Source organism: Vanessa cardui, chromosome 20 (genome assembly GCF_905220365.1).
Source record: "Vanessa cardui chromosome 20, ilVanCard2.1, whole genome shotgun sequence".
NCBI classification, from domain to species: domain Eukaryota; kingdom Metazoa; phylum Arthropoda; class Insecta; order Lepidoptera; family Nymphalidae; genus Vanessa; species Vanessa cardui.
Genome location: NC_061142.1, coordinates 9,885,047 through 9,902,186, shown reverse-complemented (window position 1 = coordinate 9,902,186; position 17,140 = coordinate 9,885,047). Strand labels below are relative to the sequence as shown.

Here is a 17,140-nt window from a genome sequence, read left to right as displayed (position 1 = left end):
ACTCAGTTTTATTGTTATGAATATCATAAGTTCGTTTTATTGTAAAAAAAAAATATTAGCATAGATATTTTTATTCTGTCCATTTCGAGAAATGTCTGATTTACATTATATTCGTGAAGGAAGTAATTAGTGGCACAACGAAATACTGTTTAGGGGAGTGTTTATTACGCCTAATGGATGGTCTTGTAACACTAATTAATTTGATGTTTTTTGTACAAAGTTGTAAATTTCCATAATTTTAATTGTATTTTTGTTTAACTTTTTTTATTTTACATCATAAATAACACATTATAGCACACAACACACACCAATTTCAATTGAATTCAAAATCGAACTTTAGTAATATTTTAATTGAGTATATAACATGAATAAATGTAAAAATTGCCATTAATTCTCATCAAAATAATGCTCTATTTAACTGTACATATAATTAGAACCAATATGGATACGGTGTACGATCAGACAAATTACATGTGATGATGACAGACGTCATTATGCTTGCAACACAGCGACAATTATATACGCAAAGAATAATAAACGGGTAAACGCAATAGAAAATTATGTTTATTTGACAATCATACTTTAAAATTTACAAACGAATTACACAGTTGAAACATAAACAGTACATTCAATGCTTAACAAAATCAAAATATACTTTATTCAAGAAGGCGTTTCACGTACTGTGATTTCGTTTTTCGATTGTCATTTTATAAAACCATATTAAGTGAATCTACCACCGGTTCGGAAAGTAGTATCTCTCTTTCAACATTTAATCAATTCTATATACACACTAGGGTCTAACTTCCAAACCCAATAAGGATATAGCAGTTTATTTTATTGGATGAGACTATAATTTATTAAAAAACTTACTTGGGTATATAACGAAAAGAGAAGAAAAAAAATAGATTTTAATTGAAACTTTTTATTATAAACAAATTTTTAAAGTTGCATTTTTACAAATTTTGAAAAAACTAAAAAACGCTATAAATCAAAAATGGTTAATTTTTGCACCATGCATATAGGGGTTAAAATTATTGTATAAATATCACCCCTATCACCTCCTAGCGGGTATACGTCTAATTACCAACAAGACTGTATTTACAACGTTTCTACGTAAAATGTGAGTCAGCGGATGGAAGACGTGGATCATAATCGAAAATCTCTGGTTGTACTTTATTTGTATTATTTATAATTATTTCATCCTCAGTTGTGAGTAAAATTACATGCTTTAGATGCAATTCTACTAGGTATACTTTAATAAAGGCTCACTTAGTAATGCTGTAGAGAGGAGTCATTTGCTCAACTGTTGCTCAGCATTCTCAGATTGAATGTAACACCAACACCGATACTATCTATATTAATATTATAAATGTGAAAATAACTGTCTGTCTGTCACTCTTTCACGACCAAGCCGCTGCCACATTTGATGAAATTTGGTATGAAACAAACTTGAACTCCAAAAAACGATATAGTCTACTTTTCAACCGATTTCAAAAAGGAGGAGGTTATCAATTCGTCTGTATTTTTTTTTGTCTAACACATGTCAACCAACACGCGAGCGACACCGGGGGCGACTACTAGTAGAAATATATAAATGAAGACGATTTATCATTCGTTTCAAGCTTATAATTCATGCAAAAAATGTCTATAAATTATGAAACGTGTAACCATCAAGCGCTCACTAGAATATTCAATGCAATAAGAGAGTAATATTACGTTTTCAAAGGAAGCAATGGCATTAACAATCACTGTATTAGTAATTCTGAATTTAACAAATTACATGCTTCCTGGAAGTTCTTGGCGTTTGTAACGTAATGTTACTCGACTATTAATTGCTATTTCTTGTTCTTTAATTATATTTATCCATGAATGCTTTGGAGCAGCATAATAGAATAGGGTTCATGTTAAACAAAAAAGAGTAGGCAACATCCAATAGTTTGGCTGTATTAAATAAATAGCTGGTATTTGATGTTTACAGGCGTTTAACTATTATTTTAAATACAATTATAATTTGAAATAAAAGAGAGAGGGACATATAGAGACGAGGTAGTTACATCTAAGAGATCAGAAAAGGTCAGATGTTTTGTATGCGGAAACATGATTTTTCCTAAAATGCCTTTTAATGAAATGAAATGAATTTCTACAAAAGATCTGTCAGGACTAGTTAAAGCTAAGATACTTATGAAGAAAAAAATTGCAGGTGCATCTATGCTTTAGAAAATATGAGAAGATATTTAAATAAGACCTGATATAAAATATATGATCTGGTATATAAACAAAACATAAAAACCAAAAACATTGGAAAAACACAAAGAAACCATTTCAGTAAAAAACAAAAATACATTACATACCAAAGTACACTTGATCAAATATAACCAAGCTAACAGTCTTACCAAGATATGCAAAGTGTATTCCGGTATATGTGTGTTGGTTCAAGTGTATATTAATGCATTCTTCAATTAGTAATGAATGCCCGTTAGAAATGGCTCAAAAGCGCTGGAAATAACTGGATGTTCAATCAAGGACTCTTGATTTTGAGAGCACTTGATACCGTACGTGCGGTGAAGCCGTGAAAGAATTTAGTAGCTTTTAACTATCTGATATATCAATGATAGGGGTGGTTTAATAGAGTAAGAGTTTTGGACTGGAATTTGTTCATAGGAAGGTCTTTGTCCATGTTACCTTGCCAGGAGTATGTTACCCTGATCTTCAGGGCATTTGCCCTACCACTTGGTGGAAGGGCAAATGCCCGTGACCGTGGTACATCGTCTAAAGAAATTTCATAGTAGTTTAATTTATTCACTATCAGTTTTCCAGCTTCAAACCAAGTCCGATATGTCCGTAATTGTCAAGGCTAGCTTGACATCTTGGTTACCAAGTTTGGTGACCACATTGACGATGCTGAAGGAATGGTTACAACAACAACAACAATAGTCTGTAACTTTCCCTCATCTGGGCTAAGGCATCTTCCTTTGATGAGAAGTTCTGAAATCATATTACACCACGCTGTTCCAATGTAGGTTGGAATACACATGTGGCAGAATTACTATTAAATTATACACATGCAGGTTTCCAGGTTGCCTCTCGACGTTTAAGAAGGAATGGTTAATCTGGATTCTAATTACAAAGACGGATGATCGGTTAATCATAAAATTTTAGACAGTCGAAATGTAGGGATAAGCTAAGAGAACTAGATACATATTTACATGCCACTTTGTAACAGCAGTGTTATTAGTACAGTGCCCTAAAAGCGATAATTAGATTATGCGATTATCTAGAACGAGGTCGTCTGGGTGGTACTGCATATTAATTGAGTTATATAATATTTAAAACCATTATATTTGGATTGCATCATTTATTCAATAATCGAAATAATAGTTTTCGTAATCTTTATTGATTTAAAATATATTTATTATTATGGATTACATTTTAATTTACAAAATTTGATTATTAAAACATACCATAGTTTAATATAACGCGTAAATGCTTAAAAAATGATTAGATATTCCTGTAAAAGAGTAGTTGAATAATTTCATCCAGTCTTTATATAATATACATACGAAAGTAATAGAACCTTATTTTAGTTATATATTTAACTAAAACGTGTAGGTTGCATTGTTGCAATTTTGAATATTATCAAGCAATCTCGATCCCATCCTCCCACAGACGTGGACATTTAAAGCACCAGGGTCATTTCCACAAATCCTTTTATTGTCTCCAAAATAAAATAACTATTAAATTTGCCTTAACAAATCCTCAATGATTTATGAGTACGTGACAGTTTTAATGAATTGATGGATGTATATTTCCTCGTCGCCTTGATAAAATGATTCTTGAATGTGTCTATTCTATATTGTGTTAAATGGAAAATTAATCTGAGTCGAGATGGCCCAGTGGTTCGAACGCGTGCATCTTAACCGATGATTGCGGGTTCAAACCCAGGCAAGCACCGCTGTTTCATGTGCTTAATTTGTCTTTATAATTCATCTCGTGCTCTGCGGTGAAGGAAAACATCGTGAGGAAACCTGCATGTGACAAATTTCATAGAAATTCTGCCACATGTGAATTCCACCAACCCGCACTGGAACAGCGTGGTGGAATATGTTCCAAACCTTCTCCTCAAAGGGAGAGGAGGCCTTTAGCCCAGCAGTGGGAATTTACAGGCTGTTGTTGTTGTTGTTGTTGTTGTTGTTGTTGGAAAATTAATTTAGTTTTGTTTTGATTTTTTTAATTATTTCTTACATTATATTAAATTAGCTCTTACATTACAAACTTCTTACAGATTAAGATTGATTGACGATATTCCAAGATGTAAGTAGTGAATAAAAGTCAACTAAATTATGATATTTATTTTCCCACATAAGCGATTATTATCTATTTAATTCCATCTGACATATTCACATTAAACGTGAGGATAATTATTCTATTCAGTAGTTGAGAAAAAAGAATTAGAAATAAAACTAAAATAATAAAAATACGACCTTGGCAATATTTATTATTTATAAACATATAAATATAATAAGTCATTGACACAAATACAAAACTAATATTTTATTCGAAATACATTATATCTTCATAAAATAAATTTAATCCGTTAACCTAACTTGAATCAAAGAAATATTTACTTTACAATAGTACATTACTATCAATATTAATTACATATGTAGTTCTGATCCTATTAAACTTAAACCATACTTTATAATTAGTATTTGTCATAGTTATTATTATTTCCAATTAGCGTATTGCGGTAATTACATCAAAACAACTGTAAAATGATAACAAGTAGGTAACTTAGGTGATAACTTTTATTACGTGGATATTTCATGCGTACCAAATTTGAGTATAATATTTATATGTTTTACAATTAATATGAAAGATGCATTTATTGAAAAAAAATTACAATTCCCAAATAATGTGATAGTTATCATAGCATATACATTTCTTTTAAATCTCAAAATTAATCATCATCAATACATGGATCATTACTGTAGATAACATCGGACCAAAAAGTGTTGATTTTGGAATTTTCTACAGAATCATAAAGGTTATTAAATTATAATAAAAATTAAAAAGAAGACTGTGTTCAATTCAATAACCGTATCAAAATGAATTATAGATACTTTGCACTATAATTCGGCCTTAATTTGATGGTTGAATTTGAATTTTAACATTACTTTCCCAATATTATGTTATATATTTATGTATTAGCGCTACATTTTGGATTAAAATCCTGATTAGTATTTTACCCCCATTCTTACCCCTATTTCGACGTCTCTTTGTAGGTTTTATCCGACTAAGTTATTACCTAACGAATTATTTGATTCTTATAAGAAATTAGCGAAAAAATATTGAGTATATTTAGTATCAGCATCAGGTACATCGCTATATACTAAATATACTCTACATTTTTTCTTGTTTCTTTACTATATTGTCCATGTATTATATACATATATAAAAACCTCCCTCTCTAACTGCTTTATCTATTAAAAAAACTGCACCCATTGCGTAATTTTAAAGCTCTAAGAACACATAGGGTCAGATAGCGTAAGAAACTTAGTTTTATACAGTGTAATGAATAATGAAAGGTTTATATGGCATTACAAACGCTTTCATGAAAATCGCCGTGAATTGTACTGGACGTGCAATTTATTGAAACTCCGTTAATGCCAAAATATTTACAAAATGTCTAACTGAGGCTAATCAGCTAGTCACCTCGATATTCGTGTGCTGTTAATATTTATGTTTCACTGTAAATCGCGCGTATCGAGGCGTGAGATAGTTCGCAATAAGTACGTTTTTATCAGACGCTTAAATCGATAAACGATGTGTCGCAGAATACATAAATGGAGTGTACTATAATGTTATTTGTGAAAAAGGTTATAAGTAAAGAGGAAGTTGTCGTTTCGAAGAAAAATGTATCTCAATTGTTTCACGGAGTTAACAGATATTTGCAAACTATAGGCATACATTTTTGTCACAAATACAATTGCAAATATATACTACAATAATAGATTATCACGTATAATAGTTTAAATTTTAAACAGAAATTTTTTCTCTCTTAATTTAAAGTCTTGGGCTGAAGTATATGAGACTCGAACAAAGTGGTGTGAAGGCTTAAGGCACTGTTGAATCCTTTCACCGAGTAGAGTGTTATGTAAGCCCGTCTGAGTAGGTACCACTACATCCGAACGAATGAAAACGAACTATTTCGGGTTTAAAAGTAAATGAAACACTGTAAAAAATACAAATTAACGCCATTAAAAAAATATTGCATTTATTTAAAAACAATAGATGCAGATAAAACAGATCAATAGGTTCTAATGCAGGCTTCGAAGTCGAAAATTTTCTCGACTCAAAACCTGGAATTTGAATTCATGACCAAGCGATTTATTTTTAATACAAAACCATTACCGAACATGAGGTATTAAAAAAATATAAATTAATTTTATTGTTACTAATTAAGAGGGGATTAATAATCTAAATAGCTTTGCAGAATAACATATACGGTTTTAATAAATGTAAGAAACAGTAATGGTTACGAACTCAAGTCATAATTTAATATCAACAGGTTATTGCCTCACCCCTTAAAGGTTGAGCGTGTTTGTGTTATATAATATTACATTTCAACTGTTTCTATCGAAAGTTGGAATTAACATTTATGCAATTCTGGATACTTTTAGTATTCGGTATTTAATTTTCAACATAACTGACGCCAATTGCATATAATATGAATTAAAACAATAAGTTTAAAAATATAATTATATTAAGAATTACTTTACATAATAGTACGACACGGCGTAAGATATACCTTCTATTATTTGATGGTGACAAAGATTATACGTCAGACAATATGTACATTGTACAGTCGAGGTAAGAAAAGGTTCGCCACCTTAAGATCTATTTTCGTGTACTCAGTATGAGCGATGATTTGCTTTCCCGATCGAGAATGACATATTGTGTTGCAATGATTTGATGTTTAGATTCAAAAGGTACTAAGAGATTAAGACTTGATAAAGGAATTAATTTAATAATTGACGAAGGTTTTCTTACTCTGACTGTACATTGATGAAATGAAATGAGTTTGGCTAGCTAAATCACGGGCCGATACACTTAACCAATATGATCTTTAATCAACTGGTGTTGATCAACTTATCCGATTAGTTATCAAGTCGAGATAATACTATACGTGGAACTGAAAAAAATATTATTCATTTTATTAACACTATAGAGTTATTGTCTTGTTTAACTTCTAATCTAGATCAATTCAATGGATGCAGTACATCTATCTATAGCTGTATCAAAGCAATCCAATTATATGAATTTGATGATATTAAAGACGAAACGGCTGTAAGGATAATATAGGCTACTTTTTATGCTATGGCCTGTAAATTTCCCAATGCTGGGCTAATGGCCTTCTCTCCAATGCGGGTTGGTGGAATGCACATGTGGCAGAATTTCAATGAAATTAGACCCGCCGCCGCCGAGCACGAGATGAATTATAAACACAAATTAAGCAAATATATATAGTGGTGCTTGCCTTGGTTTGAATCCGAAATAATCGGTTAAGACGCACGTGTTCTAACCAATGGGCCATCTCGGCTCTCTAAACTCCTAAAACTCGAACGAAAAAAGGACATCGACTAGTTATACTATAAACTAATTATTTATTACTGTAGAGTCCTCCGGCATAGACAAAGAAAAAAAAATAGACTCTTACAAAGCTCTTACATATATACTTATAATGAAAAACTAGATACAGACAATTCAAAATAAAATCTATTTTACAAATTGCTAATTCTTAACTCTTACCTTCTTTCCCTACCATACAACTAGGATACTAACTGTTGCCTTTCCAATGTTAGATGTCGGAGTTGGAAATAGTTACTCAGACTTTAGAGAGAATTTGTATAATCAATAAACGAATCCCTTGTCATTTACACCAGTAATAATTTCATTCTAAATATATATATGGGTTAAGCTACGCTCCTTCTATACATGCTTAAGTTAGATTTATGACTTTAACACGTGAAATACAATACCTGCATTAGAAACCGTTGCCAAATGATATGCAAATTCTAGACTAGACCGATTTATTCGATGTACTAATAGCGGCACGTGACCTGAATTACATTCCCTATAATTTGTCAAAGTATCGATCGCTCGAACTAGGACAGCGAGGTGTGATGACACGTATCACCCCTTGAATAATATGATTACATATTCTTTGTATTGTTACGTATAATTTAATTACTTGGTGGTAGGGTTTTGTGCAAGTCCGTCGGCGTTGGTACCACCCAATCATCAGATATTCTACGGCCAAACAACATTAGTTTCTATTGTTGTTCCGGTTTGAAGTGTGAGTGAGCCAGTGTAACAAGGGACATAACATCCTTGTTCTCAAGGTTGGTGGCGCATTGACGATGAAAGGAATGGTTAATGTTTCTACAGCGGCATTATCTATTATCACTTACCATCAGGTGGCCCATATGCTCGCCAATCAATAGCATAAAAAATTGTCTTTTTATTTGACGCCAGTAAAAAAAAAAATATTTGTATTGTTTTTCGACTAAAATACTATAAACGAAAAGGTTTTAGTCATTTTGAAAATTGTTTCGAACTAGACTGCCAGACTTAGAGATGGTCTATTCAAAGGTTGCATGCACTTGTTCATGTAAGGGGTCATCGTATCTTGGATGCCGGGAGGCAATTCCGCTCTCGTGAATGCATCAGGAAAGAGTAACAGCATTACCTATTCTAATTGAAATAATTTTTTTTCGAAAGCAATTTCTACCTAAGTGTTTCTTACTTCCATTATAATTGTCTATAATATTTGTAACATCGACGATTTTATTGAAAAATACTATACGTAGCTCTGGCTACATTTTACGTTGATTTAAAAAAAATTAAGCTAAAAACTTCTTTGAACTCACTGAATATAATTGAGCAAAAGATTGGTTTGTGCGTGAAACGCATTAAAAAAGTTTTAAAAGAAACAGTGATCGATATCGCAAATATATGTATTAAGACAAAATATACTATGGTCATTATTCTCAAATTTTGAATCCATCCTTTGTTAAATAATCGCTATATTAATCGAATAAATACTCATGAAAGAAATAATTGTTGCAAATTTTCACATTACAAATATAAATTGTTTGTCAATATACATTACAAATGATCATGTATTTATAGAATCGTGATGGACTCTGTGTTATGTAGTATAAATATTATCGTTTGCACTTATTACAAGGACATTACAATAGTACATTTAATACTTAAGAGTTGACGTTGAATCAGAAATGACTTATGGCTGAACATATCGTCTATTTAAGTATTTAAGTTTTTAGAGCTGGTAACACTATTTACTAGCAAAATAAAAAAATAGTCTTTATTATGACGACCTCCGTGGTCGAGTGATGTGTACACCGGTTTTCATGGGTACGCCACTCCGAGGTCCCGGGTTCGACTCCCGGCCGAGTCGATGTAGATTACCATAAGTTTTCTATGTTGTCTTGGGTCTGGGTGTTTGTGGTACCGTCGTTACTTCTGATCTTCCATAACACAATTGCTTTAGCTACTCACATTGTTATCAGAGTAATGTATGTGATGTTGTCTAATATTTATTTATTTATTTAAAAAACCACAGACGGTGTATTTACAATTATTAATATTTAACGTTCAACTGATATCATTTTATTATGTGCAAATGTAACCGTCGCGGTTCCGTTGACTAGCTGTAATAATAATCGTCGAAACGGTCGAGGTCAAGGTTCAGTTCCCAAGCTTAAAATGAAGTTAGAGCATTCGATCTCTTTCACTCTCAATAATTTACCATCGGGAGAGAAAAAGATGAAGTAATTCGCGCGTTAAATGTAGACGTCGATTGGCGCATTTATAAAAAAAACATCCGTTGATGAATCACGAACAGGACCGGACTAGGGCGAGTAGATAATAGAATATAATTAATTAAAAAAACTTACACAATATAAAGTACTTTTACTTTCTGTAAAACTATAATATAAACGAGTAGACGTCCGCGACTTCGCTTGTGTTTTTAGGGTGTTGGTTGTCATGTTTTAGGAGTTCAAGTTTACTGCTTACTAAATTACATCAAATTCGGTTCAGCGGTTGGTCGTGAAAGAGCGACATACAGTTACTTTCACATGTATATTAATATATATAACATTTACATTAGCTACGAATATATCTTAATGATTTTCGATAGAAATGTGTTTTAACTTTTGTTAAAGTTTCATTTATATTTTAAGAGTTTATTTTGCCTTCTATCATTTTGAGAACTATTTTCGAACTAATTTTCTTTGAGCAACGCTTACAGATCTTATGCCTATTTAAGACTTAGGGTAATTCGACCCTGAGCATCGAGATCAAAACAAGGCTTGCGAAATCAAATAAGGATTTCTCCTACATATATTGTAATTTCGACCTTATATTAACATTTTTTTTTTTAGATTTAACTGTGGAATTAGTCATTGTCTATTTTCATTAATATAAGGATAATCGCCATAAATATTATTATTAATTAATGATGTGTTAGATAGTAAGTGACAAATACATTTTTGTTGATGGTTATAAGAAAAGTTTGGAATGAAAATAAAACAAAGTAACTTATGTGTCCTGGACAAAACCATCCTCTTCTTAGGCTATGGTTACCATCATGAGAATTACGTGTTACGAGAGTAACCTTAGCTTTCAATACGGTGTTATGACTTTTGATTCTATATCATAATTTATATCACATTATTATTTTATATTATGAGTATAGCAGGGCCGATTGAATTTACTTTATTATATACAATTATTATTGTAATTAATTGATCAATAATGTGTTAAAGTGTAATTAATATTATTTTATACGGCATAGCATTTAATACTGGCATGTAACACTATTTCATAATTTAAATATGATTGAGCTGTTATTTGAAAACAATTGGACGATAGCGGGCATTCTAACAAAAGATAGAGAGATTGAAGCATCATAATAAAACGATAATATTAATTTGGCCATCCCGAACTACTGAAATTACACACGCGTTTTAGTTATTTTATATCGTCTAGCTTATATCGTCCTCCTGCCTTTATCCCAATTTACTTGGGATCGGCACAGCATGTCTTCTTCTTCCATACAACCCTCTCTGACGTCATCTCACAAGTAACATTCTTTCCTGCCATATCATCTTTCACATAATCCATATCGCTTTTTTGCGTTTTATCTCCATGTGGCTCTAAATTAAGAATAATTATTTAATGACTCTAATAAATGAATGTTGAATGTTTGAACACAGCTTTATTTTATAATGTAAAAATTTTTTACTGTACAATCGTCATCAAACAAATTGATTAGCTTACAGTTTTAATATAAGTATAGTTTACAAACGATAAATAAATTAAAAATGAGTATATTGAGTAGAGTGGACTATGATAAACTATGATAGTTACTAGTACTAGTAGTTATTGGAGAATACGTACGTTTAATGCACTGAAGATATTATAAATGAATTAAATATTCTTTGAATTACCTGCTTATGATTACATGGGTGAAACAGTAACATATAACTGGTGTATGTTTCTATATATATTGCAGACCATTTGTTTTATTCTCAATCATTAACCATTAGGGGAGAGAATGATGAAGACATTCGTGTTGAATGGATTGGAAGGATGGAGACGTCGATTGGCGCTCAATGAGGGTGAAACTACATAACATTCTTGTGTATATTTCTTTACATATATATTATTTTATGTTATGATTCCAAAAGAGTAATAATTATTCGTCTTATATGTCATTAGACAACAAGTACAGCTAGTATTTAAATTATGATTTAATTAATCGCTGTTTACTTAAAGGTTAACATGACCTATGCATAAATAAATACCTATTTAAGCAATATCCATCGCAGATTCATCCGCAGAAACTTAAAACAACATAATCCTCCATTATTTATTTTTAATACATTTCTTATTTACGAAGTAGGAGTTTTACCTTTAATGAATTTTATGAATCTTTAATAGTTTAAAATATTAATTTATAATAACCAGATAAGGATGCTTTTCATATACATATATGTTATATGTATAGATATTAAAATTATATCTGTAATAAAATGAAACTGGTTCAATAACGCCTACTCATCACATATTCTACCGCCAAATACAATACTTATGATTGTTGTGTTTCGTTTTGATTCATGAGTGAGAAAGTGTACAGGCATCTTAGTGCACAAAGTTGGTCAAACATTGGCCATGTAAGTATTGGTTAATATTTCTGTCAAACGTTCGGAAAAGAAAATACCCTGACCTTAGAAGAACCGAAAGAAACTCAGCGGGTTTTCTTTGTCTCTAATATTATATAAACAATTTAATACGAAATGAAATAGCCAGGAGGCAATGGTTTCATTCCCAAAACAGCAAATGTTTATTCTGGAGTTATAAGATTAAATTTAATTTTCTCGAAAATACTGATCACATCTAATCTACTTATAATTAATTATCATCATTTGATAGTGCCATGTACCTGTTTATTCAATAAGGGGAAAAAGGTTATCTTAGGATGTCGGTGTGATCAAATAAACCGTTATCCAATAGACATGTAAGTATCGAATAATGATGAAGACGAAAACATTAATTAAATTAATTTAATATTCAATTATCATAATCCCGTATAAAGCGTATCGTTTTATTTTTATATCAAGAAAGTACTACTAAGTTAACACACATAGCTTTACATTATTTTATCAATTATGCAATAAAAGCCTTGATAAAATACTATTGAATTATTATTATTATTTATGGCATAGGTATGGCAGTTATAGACATCGGAACCTTAAAAACATAATCATTCCTTACATCGCAGAAGTACCACTGACCTTGGAATCTGGCCCACTCAGCATTCCAACCGAAACGGAGCAATACTGAGTATTGATGTTTGATGAGTGGGAACCAACCCAGACGAGCTTACATTGAGCCTACCAAGTAACCAACTATTTTAACGAGCACAGCTCTACATTTTCTTTTCAATTGAGAAATAAGAGCTTATATGAAATAACATTTCTTGTATTTATATTAAAATAAAAATCAAAAGCGTGTCGCCAGATGAGATCACTAGTTTCTAATGAAGAATGTCGTGAGCTGGCCGTGTTGCGTCGGGAATACACAACGAAAGAGCTTCAATTTATCGTAGAACCGGCTCAGATAAGCTCTTTGCAATTTATTTCGCACATAGTTATGCTAAGGATACTTAGTATCTAATCAATAACACTGTTTCTTGTGTAGACGTTGTATAATCCTTTTTTAATGGTTTTGTGATTCATCAATTATTTATTCAATACAAAAAATCTATGTACATCAACTAATCTCTGTAGAAATTATTGTCGATAATATTATGTTTAAAACTGGTTTTCACCTGCGGCTTCTTTTATGTTTTAGGGGTTTGTCAGGTATTATTTATTATACTTTATATTATACAAATTATAGCCTATGTATTATTCTGATGTATAAGCTATATTATTGTAAAGTTTTATTAAAATCCATTATATATTTATTGCTTGTACAAACTTTCGCCTTTATAATATGAGTAAGGATTATGTAAATGTATATTATGTTATGCATTTTATATTCCGGAATAAGATTTGTCTTATAACCACCGAGCTTTCTAGTAAAATGAATATTTATAAACGTTTTTGAATTTATCTTATTTATCACTCAAAGAATGTATATTTTAAACTTTATTTTTTAGTTATTATTGTTATATATTATTATTTTTTATTTATTTATTATTTATATAATACAAGCTTTACCTGCATTTGAAGGAGTCTGGAACCACCGCCCTTATCCATAGTAACTTCAATATTTAAATAAACACTAAATGGAAGACAATCACGTTTATATAAAAACAGATGTAATAGTTTTAATTTACATAAATGTTCAACAAAACTCGCGATTTATATAAACACAATAATTCACAATATTTGACACAAAAGGATTGACATGACAAATAATTTTACCGCCGATTTCGATAATTCGAAAATGGAATTCGCGTTCGGGAAAGATCGCCTTGTTTTTTTTTTCAACTCGTGGGCGCACGGCTCATTGCCATACAGCCGTTGTGAATGAGTTCAGTATACCGATTAAACAGCTAAACAAGCCGGTCGCCAAGCGCCTCGGCCGTAGGACTCAGCTGTTATGGCTGAGCGATTTACCGAGAGATGGCGGGGCGTGCAGCCTGCATGACTGTGCGCTGAGTAATCGACTGGCTGCAACAACGCCCTGTACGTACGTGCGATAAGTTTTGCTGTTTACTAACTTAGATAATAAATTATGTAACTTAGTTCAAGTTACGGAAGGAATAAAAATATGTCATATAAAAAGATTTATTTATTATTTTAATTTATTTTTCGTCGTTTATGTTTCTCTTAGCACAAACTCTGTGAGTAATGACTGTAATTCATTTAATGAAATAATGTATATAACCTCTTTTAACTAAGTTTATATTTATGAAAGCTTAAATAATGATGTTATGTATTGATAGACATTGGGTGCATAATGTAAAACATCTGCAGTGCGGTCTGCATCGCGGATGCTGCAGTATTTTATAGATGTATACTGGCGTCTGTCATCTGTGTATAGAATACGCTCAGGATAGGGTTGCGGACTCACGTAAAATCTGTTTGTTATAATATAACCTTTTTTAAATTATGGTAAAAACTTCTTTGAAAATAGCTTAAATTTAAATCAGAACACTAATATTAAGGTACGTAGAGATTTTCTATTTATTATATAATAAAACAAAATATTAGTTACACACAGTTGCAGCCCTATTTTATACAGTTGAACAAATAATGTCGTACAGAATAAAATATAAATGACACTCGGAGGATGGCGAGTGCACTATAATATGACTTCTATTTTATACACTCTGAATGTAAATATAGCAAAATCTCGATCTTTTCGCCAAAATATAGCGCATTAATAACTGTTAAATTTTCTGAGTTTATATAAATCTATTCAGTTTTCGATGATGAAGAAAACATCATGTAAAAATTCCTGGGTTGGATGAATTTACTTCATGAAGTTACATCATATGGGCGATAGACCCGAGACTCCCATGAGTATTTTATTGTATGTCATATGTGCGGTTGAAGATTCATTTATATTTATAAAAGGTGGAGTTCGTATTCGTTTATTTACATACACATACATTTGTATACTGTTGAATATATATTTCATTGGAAAAAAAGTCATAATTTCTTGCTTCTATATATAATCTACATTACTGGGTGGTAGTTTTAATTCCGATTCAAAAGTGATTGTGAGTGAAGCCAATTTGAATGAAGACCGAATTGAAGAATGATTGATTGACTAATATCTATCAGAATGGATTTCGAAGCATATATTCATACAGATACTTCGAATCAGGATCCAGAGTTATGATCAGATAGTCATCGCCTTCGTTAGGTACATGTTATGGTTGGTCGATTCTCTACCTAATATTTAGCTTATTAATAATTTACTAATCGAAATTATACCTCAAAAAACTGGATCTTATTTTACCTGACTATTTAGCCTATATAGTATATACTAAATGAGTTTAAGGTCCTGGTAAAAAATATTGTAAAATAGGAAGGAAAGTAGGAAGGAACATGGATGTTTTACTTGGTGGTATGCCTTTCTGTAAGCCTGTCTGGGTTACCAACCCCTTTTCATATATTCTGCCGCCAAATAATAGAGTTCTGTTCCGGTTTTAAGGGTGATCGAGCCAGTCTTCCCAAGGTTTGTGGCGCATTGGCGATGTAATGAATCACTACATATTATTAATAAGTCCCCCAGGTTGCGTCCGTCTGTCTATATGTTCGCAATAAACTCCAAAACTATTGAGCGGATTTTCATGCGCTTTTCACTAATAGACAGAAATATTTATAAGGAAGGTTTAGGTATAAACTTCATTTGTGTCAATAATTTGAAATAGAACGATTGTTAAACATGTCGGCAAAAAAGCAACGAAATTTATTAAACATATAAACAAAACTTAACTTCAACCAGTGCGAAGCTGTGACGAGCCGCTAGTATAAAATAAAAACTGAACAGTACTCCGGACTCAGAAATTATGGTCTTGTATTGTGCATAGAATGTTCTTGCATTGACACTTATTTTTTTTATAAAGCAAGTATACATACACGTGTTGTTCTTTCACACGCTCACGCCAAGTGCGGGCAACTATCGATCTTAGGATAAGAATGACAAAAAGTTTGTTTCATTATTGTTTATTTTTCAGCCTCGACTGTACATATACATACCAATCTCTACAACGGGATAAATACTCTTGTTAGTAATATCCTTGTATTAATTTTTTTTTCTCATAGATATAAAAAATATGAACGATTTTTTTGTGTATTTTGAAAACTAAATTTATAGTCACTTACTATTTCAGATGTGGTTATTTGCAGTGTGGGTATAAAAGTGTAAATAATATAAGTCTGCAGTCTGCTTGCTACGTGTTTGGATACTCAAAGGATATCGTTGCCTTCTCATAATATATCGAGCGTTCGATAAATGAAGCAAGGGAAATCGAATGACATAAGACCTAATAAATATTACTATTACAATGATATTATTGAGAATTTATTTTTGTAAGTATGGTATATCCAGCTAGTCTTGATTTGTTACTGTGACCTTTTCTAAAGACAAAGTATGCTCTGATTTATAGTCCGATAGTTCCACGGTCCATATATGCACTTTAACATTAGCTTGATAGTAATCAATTCCTTAAATGGACCTTGATCCTGGACTATTATAAAATTATACTGTACAAAAAATATAAATTATACGCATATACTTTTAAGGAGTATTTTGTAATTTTAAATATCGAAACACGAAATAAAACATCATATATCACCTCATTGGCGTTTATTTAAAAAAGTTACATACAAACATTCATATTGACGTGAACGTTTAACTATCGTGACACACCTCCACTACGCACCTCTAATTTCTTATTTGTCATTACGTTTTATTTTAGCACACGATGCAATTTTTGCTGTAGTCGGATTATTTAAGGAGAATTAAAATGTGAGAAGGGATTCAACGTTCGGACGTCGTCGACTGAGGTTGTGTTGAATTGTGCGAT

At 31.4% G+C, this 17,140-nt stretch overlaps 1 protein-coding gene across 2 annotated transcripts in view; it reads right to left on the bottom strand.

The window, feature by feature from the left end:
* Positions 1-14,267, bottom strand: part of LOC124538434 — a 38,853-nt gene extending 24,586 nt beyond the window's left edge. Inside the window, exon 1 of one of the 2 annotated variants that reach the window (XM_047115500.1) lies at positions 13,815-14,267. In XM_047115500.1, the coding sequence (XP_046971456.1) occupies positions 13,815-13,853 (39 nt within the window). In that variant the 5' untranslated portion in view covers positions 13,854-14,267. The remainder of the gene's footprint in view (positions 1-13,814) is intronic. The other variant, XM_047115499.1, reaches the window with a different exon arrangement.
* Between the last annotated feature and the right edge of the window lie 2,873 nt (positions 14,268-17,140).